Source organism: Protomyctophum parallelum (assembly GCF_964188405.1).
Source record: "Protomyctophum parallelum genome assembly, chromosome: 11".
Taxonomy (NCBI): Eukaryota; Metazoa; Chordata; class Actinopteri; order Myctophiformes; family Myctophidae; genus Protomyctophum; species Protomyctophum parallelum.
Genome location: NC_139707.1, coordinates 14,135,625 through 14,148,645, shown reverse-complemented (window position 1 = coordinate 14,148,645; position 13,021 = coordinate 14,135,625). Strand labels below are relative to the sequence as shown.

Below are 13,021 nucleotides of genomic sequence, written 5' to 3'. Positions count from 1 at the left end.
ACACAAGAGGCCACGTAGCCCTGTCGACACGTCTACCCACCCAATTCTTGCGTGAGAGAGCTGTGGGAAAAACCGTTATAAGTTCCCACCCTTTGCTTGAGGTTTCCCCACCAATCAATTGGGTTCCACCCGGTCTACAAACACCTCTATATTGTTAATGCTCAGAATTAATCAATATTTGAGCATCCACACAGACATGGATGAAACCATTACATACTGCGCTTGCATCACTGAGTGCCCGAAGGTTATCTCAGGAAATCTGAAAGTCAACTTAGTGTGCATGACTGATGACTTGCCCAATACCAAACCGTGTGGAAGAAAAAAAATCACACCCGTGTGAACTGAGTGGTGCAATCCCCCCCCCACACACCTCTCTCTCTCTCATTAGCAGCACTATCCCTCTCTCTGTTTCTGGCGCCCCCTACTGGTACTAATAAGTCATATACTCGTGCTCAGATACACACGCATACGCACGGACATTGCTGGTTGTAGGAGTGGTTGCACCACTCAAAAACATTTTATTCCTAGGACACTATTTCAATTTTCAACCAGATCTGACACACACACACACACACACACACACACACACACACACACACACCATATCGGTCCCAGCGAGTATAAATTATGGAATCCTGGATCATCTGCTTTCTCCCACATGGTGTACCTGTGTTTATGTATGGCACCTTTTCTTGAACACAACCACCAGCAGCAGCACTCTAAGTGGGCCAGAAGACAGGACAGAACCTCACCTCACTTCCTATTTATAATGACCTACATGGACTGCACTTCTACCAGAACCGTTCTAATTCTGTACAATTGCAACAGTGTCACCGTCCTCCCGAGAGTAAATGAGCTAGTTCGTTTACTTTCAACTGTGGAGACATGGCCAAAGCATTTCCGGGGGTCCCCAGCCAAAAACATTGAGAACCCCTGGTATAGTGTAAAGATTATATTTATATTACTAGTGTATATTACACACTTTGAATTAACCGACATAAAAAAAGAAAATCAAAGAATCTCCAACTGAGGACTAACTATTTCAATCTTTGAATTTCAGGGGGCAGCCCTACAAAATCTGTCTGGGCCATCCTCCGGGGAGTGTATGAATGTGCTCACACTGCTCAGCATGTTTTCTAACAATTCAACTCAGTAGTGTCTCTTATTACAGCATGTGAATGAATGGCCAGGCATTCATTTATATAAAGATATGGCACCTTTCTACTATTTTCTTCCCTTAGTTCAAACCACTTTACAACGTAGTTTGTATATGTTGTTATTAGTGATGCACCGAATATTCGGCCGCAGAAAATATTCGGCAGAAAATGGCTAAAAACGCATTTTCGGCCTATTCGGTTTCGGCCCAAATAGGCAGATAATATATCACCGAATAGTGTATGCAATTAATGCATTCAAAAGAGCGGAATAAATGTGTTCTGGACCCATAATAGTGATTATTATTTAAGTTACGTTTTGCCATAACCATTTATTTTGCCATAAATCAAGTAGCTTTAAGGTACGGCCATGACATGACATATTCGGATATGCGGTATTCGGCCAACTGTTTCCTATATTCTGTATTCGTTTTAGGCCAAGAATTTCCCTTTCGGCCCAGGCCGTAGCGTAACGGTCTGGGCACCAGACTGGTGATCCAGTCGCGGTGTGCCGCGGGTTCGACTCCCGGACCTGACACGGCCTTTACCGCATGTCATCCCCCCATCTCTCTCCCGTTTCCTGTCAGCCTACTATCTGTCCCTTACAAAATCAATAAAAGGCGTAAGCCGGAAAAAAAAAAAAGAAAAAAAAAGAAAATCCCTTTCGATGCATCCCTAGTTGTTATTGTACATATCAGCTCAGCGGTATTAGCCTGGTTCCTTAAAAACTGATCCTTCTTTGTCTGCTGCTGACAATTCTCTGAGGACACCAGATCTGTATCAGAGCTCCCAGCACCACCACACCTTACCAGTCTGGCCTTTCTGCACCACCACTCCCATACCCCACAACGCCTGCTTTAAATTACCACACCTTACCAGTCTGGCCTTTCTGTACCACCACTCCCATACCCCACAACGCCTGCTTTAAATGACCACATTTGTCGGACATTTTAATGACCACAAGTGCTGAAAGACGGAACAAAGAGGGGGGTACAGAAATAACTCTGAACTCAGAGCAAGCGGACGTTAGGTCATTCTTCAGATGAGGTGGAACCATCACACTTCAGGCTATGTTGAGAGAAACATATTGTTCATTTTACAATATTATCCAGTCTAAGTGTAGCCTGTAGGGGTAGAGTAAAGATCTGACAGTAGACAATAACAATATTCAGCAATAACAGTAATACGTTATTCAGAGCCTGCAACACAGTTGTTAGTTTATGAAAAACAGTTTGAATAGATTGAATAAAACATAATAACGTGACATACCTGTTTATTATTTAAAGATAATAAAAGTCAATATTTGTAATAAATACGTGAATAAATCACGTTTGAAGACATGATAAGATAGTCCTAGGGCAACTCTTTCTCTAAAGCAGTTCTAGGAAACTCATCATCATGGCTGTCACAGCGTAACCCTTCATTTCATATCAAATTATATCAGTAGTTATACGGCAACTTTTTGGCATATTATCACGTCAATGACAGAAGGTGGGAGACCTGTCCTCCCTGTCTGATGAGGTGTCTGTCACCACACACACACACACACACACACGCACGCACGCACGCACGCACGCACGCACGCACGCACGCACGCACGCACGCACGCACGCACGCACGCACGCACGCACGCACAGGCCAGGAGTGAAATTAATGCTGCGTCAGATTTTTCAAAAGATTCACTGGCCAAAGGCAACTGTTTTAACATCAAACAAACACAAATTAATAAAAGACAATGTTTCACTTTTATATTTGGTGGGAATGAACAAGTTATTAGCATTCAACCTTGGTGGAAGACACATTGGTACCAACAATTGTTTACAATGATGGCACATGATGCATTTCCAATCAAACAAGATAATTTTATTTGAGAGGAATGCACCACCCAGGCACCATCACACTGGCACGTTGAAAGCTGCGTGGTGTGATAACTTCACAGACTGTGATGTGACGTACACGTAAGTGTCACTTGGGGAATAAAAATAGTCATGTTGAGGTTACCCAGATGTTTCCCATTGCTTCTGGAAGGACTTCCTTGGTTTGTTTTTTTCTAAGGAAGAAAGAAACATGGAGCAGCTTGTGGTCACTTGGAACAGTTTATGTAGCATGATGCATCTGTCACAGTATCCCACCACCACCACCACTACTGCTGCTGCTTCTAGTACTACTACCTACTGTCACTACAACCACTACTACATTATTACTACTACTACACTTTGTTGTTGTTGTTGTTTTTTTTGCTACTGCTCCTATAGATTTCCCTTACTGTACTTAATGTACTTAATAATGGCAAGCTGTAACTGTATCTTAAAACGTCTGTTCTGTCTCCGATGCCTACATTTCCCTCACAGGATCAATAAAAGGTATCTATATGTATAGTAATATGACTACTAGCTGCCTGTAGTGTTCCTGTTGTTGCTCTATAATGGCAGTAAGTATATAGTCACAGGAAGTTACACAATGTGGTTGCGAGCGTATCGTGAATAACAGGCGGTTAGCTTCAGGAAGGAATTTCTCAGAGGGGCACAGTGGACATGTTTAGTTCCTTTTGTTGATTTATGTCTCATTTGGTTCTCTCACTTTAGTCACTTCATCCTTCTACATTTATGTATCCTAACTGTGCCAGTGTGCCAGCCAACCTGTGATTCATGCTGTATACAGAACTGCGGGGGTGCCCACACTTTTTGATTTGAGAGCTACTTTCAAAATGACCAGCTCAACAAGATCTATACTCAGCCCCAAATAATATGATACCATTGCTGTTTTTTTTTTTTTTAATATGATACTATTGCTGAGGGGGGGGCTTTGGAATATAGCAGAGCTGGCGTTACATACAAGACAAACACACTCGGAATGGGAAATAGAGGGGGATAAATGGTTTTCTTGTATTGCATTTTTGTGCACAGCAACACTCTTGAAAACTAAATCAATCAAGTTACCTTAATTCAAGTGGCAGATGCCAAAACATTTATATTAAATTCTTTAAGGGATCATGTGAATCCTCATGTGGTCTACCAGGAGCCATTGTGATCTACTGGTAGATCACAATCTACCTTTTGGGCACCGCTGCAGTACTGCATACATTACATCTGGCAGATGTACAGTATATAAAACCACACATGTATGATGTCACTGGACACTTTAATATGACTCTGTGTGTGTGTGTGTGTGTGTGTGTGTGTGTGTGTGTGTGTGTGTGTGTGTGTGTGTGTGTGTGTGTGTGTGTGTGTGTGTGTGTGTGTGTGTGTGTGTGTGTGTGTTAAGCATGTAAAGGGGAGGGGGAGCGTGTGTGCGCAAAAAGCGCTTCCAAACACTACTTTTTTTTGTATTAATATTATTATTATTAAAGGTAGACATGCTCAAACTAATTTAATCACTAAAATGAAACAAGGACACATTCCATCGGGTAACAAATAAAGGCCTTCAACAGAAAGTGTGTTTAGGTAACTAATTACTCATTTCAGTGCAGTGGTAGAGCAGATACAACACCAGAAAAGCATTCAGTTATGTTCTACTCTGTGACTTGTTTACATAATCCAGTAATCAACACCAAATTATTACACAGTTAATATACAGAATATCTCTGAGTCCCAATTCAGGGTAATCATCCTAGGTAGGCTGCCTAGCCCAGTCCTACGATGGACACATAGGCCGGAACAGAGCCTTGGGGAATTGTTTGTTAACAGGATAAATGGGCATTCTTGCATTCCGTGAAAGGACTCTTATTACCATGGCAACACTGTGCCCCTGAACACTGTGATAGCTTTCTTTTTAGTTTTTATTTGAGAGATTCACATTCACTGTACATAACACACACACACACACCCTTGAACAGGACTACTTGAATCCCTATTCTAAAAACACCCAGAGTTCACACCCTGCCTGCATATCTGAAGCTATCCCGATATTGCAGAATGAATTAAGCTTAAATTGATTAGACATAATATTATTAAATCACCAGCCTAACTTTACCGTCTCCAGCCCTCATCTCCAAGACGTTAAGTTACAGTACACACAGCAACATTTGGGACACATTGTGTACCACTGTCTCTTTAACCACAAAATGACCTAAGGACTGACTTTGTTGCCCTCTGAGTCTGCTCGACATTCCCATAAACAGCAGCATATCAACTGGACTGGACCTCATTTGGTAACATTGAATATCAGCTCACGCCTCCAACTCCACCCATCACTGTTCCTACAGTCTGCTCTGCATTGAGCACCACACTGGTGAATAAACAGGAAGGCGTTTGTGATAACAATCTCAACTGGTCCTGCTTGGGATGATGTCATCACACACACACCCCCACCCACAGTCCTCATGTCCTTTTATGGAGGCTTGTCTTGTACTGGGGGTCTAGGGAGGGATATTAACTGAATCCAGTGGGCTGTGCATTTCCCTGTGTGTTTACACATGGAAATATAGGGGATATATTGGGATTATTAATGTTTGTTTAAGAGTATAATCAGTGTTTCCTGGAGTATGTCAACCTGATATTGAACTCAGGGTTATAAGCCTCTGGATTGGTCTTTAAGTGCCGAGCAAACTAGGAATTAGGAAAGTCAGGTGTAAAATATAATGTTTTGTATTACACAGCTTGGTTGAATGCTTCATTCTAATCGCCAAATTCAGTGGTCTGTTATTTCTGGATAATGACTGCTCCGCTCTATAACAGACCGATGCCTAATCAAACCCTCGGAGCACCTGCTGTGCCCCACTGATTTACTGCCGTTTCCAACATGACAGCCATTGTCACTATGGCAATGACACAATGTCATTTACAGGCAGCTAAATAAACATTGCTCTCAGAAATGTTTTTGAAAACATTTGAGCGAGGAATAGACGATGCAGTACCCGAAAATGGATTCTATTTGATCAACTCACTTTCTTGTTTTCCGAATGTGCTGCAGCTGGGCAGACGCCGGCCAGCGCGACACAGGAAATACCTCGTTTTGTTGCGCTTTGGGTCAATGTATTAATTTATGTATTAAAGTAGCCGTGTAATAAGCGGGATAATGTAGGTCTGAGTGAGTGGTCATCGTTTATAGATAAATCACCAACAGGCTGATTAACCACCGACACTGCAGGTATGAAAACAGAATTTAGTTATTTATTCTAAAGTAGGCCGATTCTAATAATTATGTTGATCTATTAGTGTTATGCAATGTTTGTGTTTACACGAACACTCAAAATTGTCCATTCATTGTCACTGGTATTTAATGTTTGTGTAGGACAAAGTTTGTGCACATACACCAAAAGCTGGACATAGGAGGGCCCTCAAAAAAAGATGTTCAGGCCGCTACGCAGGCCTCACCTCTAGCGCTACGCCGATCTGAGTAGGCTTGCACATTGGCCACATTCTCTCCAACCCTAGCCTCGGAAACCCAGACGTTTTTATTTCCAGGGAGAAAAAGAAAGTCTGAGATCGAATCCACTTCAATTCGGCATAGAGTAGCGCAAATGTCGATCACTCGCTTTAGTCAGGCTAAACTAATCAAGGGTTAACTGGCTAAATTAATCTGGCAAGTCAAGACAACTCAGCTTTCATGAAACCAATTAATCGCTGATCCTGGATATATTAAGCCAGGATATCTGATAAATCCCGGCTTAATCCCTAATCTACGTTTTGTGAAAAAGGCCCCTGGGGGACCCCAGACAGTCAACTAAGCATACAGCGTTTAAGTTGTTAAAAAGGGAAATAGTTCTCCATTTAACAACTCACCCAGAATGAACAGTTAAAACAAGCAGGCAGTCCCTGGTGAAGCTGCTCTGTTGACTGCACATGGCTGCTGAGTGACAAGGTCTATGCTCTTATTCCACTTAAATGCAACAGCATTCACACAGGTCAAAATGTGTGTTCTCAAACCGATGCAGCTGGAACGGTAACGTCAACATGACACTTAAATCCACGGGATGATCTTTCACTAACACACAGTGGGACTTGCAGTTACTCTTTAACCAGAACAAATTCCAGGCATGTCATTGTGGTGGAGGTTGATATCTAACACCATCCTGGAGGTCATACTGGTGTTCTGTTCACAGAGCCGGAAGGCCACAACAGCCACATACACAAGGTGACTTAATTCCATTTTGGCGCAGAAAATGTCATTATTTACAGTTCAATGGATAGAGCATTGCACCAACAATGCCAGACAGGGTTGTGGGTTCTATTGCTTGTGTAGCTCAATAGGTAAAACATGGCAGGGGAGTACATGTTCAATTACGATGATAAATATCAGTAAGACACCTGAGGGCGAGGTCGCTGGCTGCCAGGCGCGGCTGCACTAATAACTTTGGGCCAGGCCCGTCTAGAGTTTGAATGGACAGGTATCAGTCAAAAGGGAGACATCGAAGAGGAAGGATGGATGGGGAAGGATCAACATATGGAATGACAGGTCAGTCTCCATATACAGTATGGGCAATCCCTTATTTAATGGTCCTAAATACCCACGGGCGTTCAAGGTGTAACTACACAGGACACACAAAGCACCAAACCACATACTCCCAAGTGCAACAAGCCAAATGACGTCATGACGACGTCCTAGTTCAGGACTAGGCCAGATCCCAGCCCATATGGGGATGATCTTCTTCACCAGTTGAAATAATATAGCTTATTCTGGGCCATATCTGACTAGTTATGATATGACTTAACCCATTTTGGGTGGGAACCCCTTTTGGTGTTAGCATTATGTTATGCTTTAGCTATTGAAAAATTGCTTGGTTTGACTTGATCTGGCCCAATCAAGACGTCACAAATTCGTACAGGTCCTGACCGTGCTTTATCTATGATAACAAATGGCAATCAAAGAAAACTGAAATATCAAACCAGATGGGACCCCCACAGGACCACAGCCAGGGTGCCGGCCCGGTTCCGGCGAGCCACCCCACGGCCGAAATAGTAGAAAAGTTAGTTACCATGTGGGGGTTTCTGGGGGTCCCCGGAACATCCAGAGTGACCCCCAGAAACGGTTGAGAAATGACAGCGTTACCGTGTGGGGGTCCCTCTACTGTACTGTACTTAATATGTGCATGTGTGTTTGTGTGTGCGTTAGGTTGCGCACAGGTGGTGAAAAACAACCATGCTATTTTCGTGCTCATACCGAGGCACCCAGCCAGGCAGCCAGCCAAACACAGCTCAGTAAGGAAGTGGTTGCACCACTCAAAAGAATATGAGATCATGCCTTTCAATAATCAGCTTAATCTCAATAAACTGTATGGGGACAGCAACAGGATTTAAAGTCAATATGACAGATGTTTGGAAATCCTGTGCACAGAATCTCAAACGTTCTCGTTTCCAGAGCTGCAATTCTGTCCAGTGTGTGGTCTCCTTCCATAGTTCCATTTGGGTCATACACTATTGAATGCTTCCCTGAACTCCTCTGAACCAGCTCCAGAAAACACATGTACAGTAACGTGACACTAATGCTAATGAACCACCTCAGCAGTTCAGTGTCTCACTGTGGCTCCTGTACAGTTGCTTCCAAAAAGCCCATTAAAGACAGAAAAAACAAAGAATCCCTCTACTGACCAATTGGCCTTTTCCACATTTTCAAGTTGGTAGGTTGGCCAGTTAGTGCAGATCATCTGTCATTTACAACCCACCTACCCTCTACCTACCCCAGTACCCCCCCCCCCCCTCCCACTGAACACAGGAGGGGCGGGGGGGGGGGGGGTGTAGACAGTAACAGCTGATCTGTCAGAAGGGTCTATTTCTGAAGCTCTCGTTGCAGAGAGGGCCAGCTCATCAGACCTGACATACCATCCTGTCAGAGGAACTTGCCAGTAAGAGATTTGACCCAGCCGCCACTTAAAGGCACAGGGCACCAGAGCCAACTGATGCCAGATTTTTGAGTGCGATGCTAATTCTGATTACCCAAGTTTTGGGAAACATAGTTTCTAATTGAGTAGCCGAAACAAAACATAAACACATTTTTAAGATACAAACGTTAAATTACTTCATTTAATATTTGTATTATATTTAGAAAATGTATTTGTGTAAACTTCAATATATGAAAATAAAAATAACATTTCACTTTAATTATATAAATGAATGAATGTCAAGCAAACAAGCAAATAATTGATAATAATAATAATAATACTTTAGTATTACTACTACTATAAGCTCACATGTTGCATTGCATCGGGAGCTTGTAGATCTACTATTTCTTAATTTTTTGGGGAAAATTGATCACCTAATGCCTAAAATAGGGACAGGAGGTTGAAAGTGGTTATAAATGCTGCATACAGTAACTAATTACTTAAAATGACCTCTATAGAGCGTCGCAGTCCCTCCCCCTTTCAGAACAACGAGTGGCCCAGGAAATTAATCTCAATGCATTTTGCCCATAGGCATTTCTTAAAGTATTTATTTAAAGACGGTTACGCCACGGACAAAGCCAACTCGGATCGTGACAAATCATGACAATGAACACAGTGTCTTTCTTTTCTTCTTTCTAATTATTTGATCGGCCCAAAACATTGTGTTCATTGTCATGATTTGTCACGATCCGAGTTGGCTCTATAGAGCGTCGCAGTCCCGCCCCCCTTGCATGACGACGCCAGGCCCAGGAAATAGTTCCCAATGCATTTTTCCCATAGACATTTCAAAAAGTATTTATTTAAAGACCTTATAAGCGTCGTACAAAGCCAACTCTCGTGACAAATCATGACAACAAACACAACATTTTGGACCAAACTAATAATTACAAAGAAGAAAAACAACAAAAAAGGTGTTGTAACCTTGTGTTTGTTGTCATGATTTGTCACGACAAGAGTTGGCTTCGTCCGTAGCGTAAACGTCTTTAAATAAATACTTTCTGAAAAGTCTATGAGGAAAATTAACGGGGATTTATTTTCCGGGTCTCTCGAGGGGGCGGGACTGCGACGCTCTATTTCGGTCAGATTTCTCTTTGCCTCACAGAGGTTCACACGACAAGCTGACTGTGAAAAAGTTCTCTGGCTGTCCAGGGCGGGTGCCAATTTACCGAATGATTCAGAGGAAAACTGATGGGAAGAGTTGAGTGGCTGCTGGTTCAGCTACTGCTGACCTGACCACCTCAGTAAACCTTAGTCAGAGAACATTCCAGACACATTTTACCATCAATAGGAATGTGCAATGTCAAACAAACGGCAGTCAGCCACAGTTCAACTTCAAACAAGATAACGATTTAAATAGCCAACCTCTGTCTGCAGGTTTGAATCAGAAAGCAGGAAGATAGGGGTGTGTGCGTGCGTGCGTGTGTGTGATGCAAATTTGATGCAACACCCGGCTTGGGTCTTTGCAGTTACACACACACCAAACTTCCCCTCAACTAACTTTTTCTACCAGGCATAATGCAGGTACAACATGACTAGCTTTTTCTTCACTGCATCATGCCGAGTTGTGTCCACATTTACATTGTGAATGATGCCTCCATAAAACATAAGCAGGACTTCATGTTGGGTTAAATCAGTGGCCATCATTCATATCTGATGGTCATTATTCAAGATGTCATGACAATTAGCTGATTAAATCCACTAGATATATACATCAATCATGTGAGTGATTTCTTGGTTTGGATGGACATAATGGAAAAAGGAAAGAGATTATAGGAAAATAATTAAGTTTCCAGACTATTTCCCCATTCTGTTTTCTAAAATATTAAATTCAGAATTTCTAAAAACCCAAGATTAATAACTTAACTATTTCACAGAATCACTTTGTGAGCACAGATGTAAACATTTTCCAGTAATATCAATATCACATTTAGAAAGAAAATTATTAATATCTGACACCTCACAAAGAGGATGAGTCAGGCTCTAATAAACGAGCGTGACTGAAAACACTGTCATTTTCACTGACCATTTCCTAATATAAAACTACTGGGAGCTTAAGAACGGTGTGCGGACTTCCTAGCTTCTTCACAACCTGGTTAGGAGTTAGGACATCTCTTGGCACAATTTCAGCCCCTGACCCACGATTGAGAAACTCAACCGCTCTCTACACACACAAGACATTGTTCTGAATGCAAAACAGCCATTTATGCTGCAAGTGTCTCATCACAACAGTTAATTACAGGAATTGGACGCTGTGAGGAGGCACAACCAACATAAAGAAAGAGATTAGGGTGGGTGCAGGGTCTCCCTTGAAGGAGTGTGAGCCAGTCAAAACACAACTTCACCACCTGTTGGAAGCAAACACCTGTGGCAGTGGCGTCAACTCCGGGGGTGCACAGGAGCAGAAGAACCCACTGGCAAAATAATAACACAACACAACGGCTCTTTTAAGAGCTAATAGCAGCCAGCCGCAGCGCAAATATGCGTGGCTGCACCCACTGCCGTTATAGGAACCTTCCGCCACTGCCTGTGAGTCAGTTAATGTCCCTCCTGCAAACTACAGCCCCCCCATTGTTAGGCAAGTAAAACATCTTTGCAAGTTTGCACAAGAAGAGAATTACTATGAATTCTGCTGAAATGTTTCAACTAGCCAGGAGGCACGAATAATGGCAGTTAATACACCACACTCTGTCAAAGTAGTACAAGTACACCATGGTTTGACAGATTATTTTGGGAAGGTGGTATAGGGTAGAATGGTAGATGCTTTGGCCTGTATCCAACTGGGCCATGGCCTGGTGGTTAATGGTTATGCCAGTGCACACATAAGGTGTATGCACTGGGCACAGTCTCTGTGCAACTAGGCTTTGATAATCAAGCAAAGGAATGTCTTAAATGATCATGGTTAAGAAGATGATGGGTGTATGTAGGTTTTGGGGTCACATCTTGGCTGGTAGGGTATATTTAATTCCCCTACACGTCATCTGTACCTCATAAGGGGGGCGTTATTGTGTGTGTGTGTGTGTGTGTGTGTGTGTGTGTGTGTGTGTGTGTGTGTGTGTGTGTGTGTGTGTGTGTGTGTGTGTGTGTGTGTGTGTGTGTGTGTGCGGGGGGGGGTAGACATTAGACAATGAAGTGGTCATCATGGACTCTTCCGGACAGAGTCAGTTAGTCAGACAGACTAGACAAGAGAAATAATGAGTTAATGTTACCTCTCTTGCGATGAGGCTCAAGGCATCATCCTCGGCCGTAGATCTCTCCTTGGTGCTGCCTCTCTTCCGTCCTGTGCCCTGAGTTCCCATGATTTCTAAAACTAAAGTCACTGTCACACTCCGACCGAGCAGTACAAACCCAACACTCCAGAAACGGTTCTAGAGAAGCGCGTGGGTTGTTGACAACATGACAAAGGTGTTTTACAAGTTACAACACGAGGGTGATGGTCACTGTAGATAAACTTACATCCGTCTTCTTCACACTCCTCTTGTGTGTGGTTTCTAGACGCGCAACTCCGACTTTTGTCCCAACTTATTTTATTCTAAGCCGCCCGCAGCAATAAGTGGCAATGTAGAATGTAACATGTGCGTCCTTGTGCGCTCTGACAAATCCACAAATCTAACAGTAGGACGTTACATTACCTCCCTGTCACGCTTAAACGGCGGAATACATTTCATAGCCTATTTAAATCAAAATATCCCATAATATCGCGTTGAAGTTGCGTGCAAGTTGCAACTCTCTCCACCTGATAACGCACAACGGACGGACTAAACAACTGGCAGAGAGAAGTTTGGGAGCTCCACTATTGAGCTCATAGGGTAATCTTTTGCCTCTAAATGTTACCGAACGTAATGATTTTTAATGTAACAGTGTGTTATTGCAACATAGTTTACACATAAACATCCACCGTGTTACACAATTTATTTTAATCGTAAAAAAATAGTCCATAAAGAAAATACTGTTTAGTCTGTTTTACCCATACACACGCAGTTTCAAGGAGATGGCAGTGATGTTTAAAACAAATTATACTCTGAGAGTTACTAAAGTACACACTGCATAC

General features: G+C 42.6%; 1 protein-coding gene across 6 annotated transcripts in view; it reads right to left on the bottom strand.

Annotated features, from left to right (window-relative positions):
- The window catches only part of lrrfip1a (leucine rich repeat (in FLII) interacting protein 1a), a 54,032-nt gene extending 41,313 nt beyond the window's left edge, over positions 1 to 12,719 (bottom strand). For all 6 annotated transcript variants that reach the window (XM_083777097.1, XM_083777098.1, XM_083777093.1 and 3 more), the window contains exon 1: positions 12,180 to 12,719. In XM_083777097.1, the coding sequence (XP_083633223.1) occupies positions 12,180 to 12,269 (90 nt within the window). In that variant the 5' untranslated portion in view covers positions 12,270 to 12,719. The remainder of the gene's footprint in view (positions 1 to 12,179) is intronic.
- Between the last annotated feature and the right edge of the window lie 302 nt (positions 12,720 to 13,021).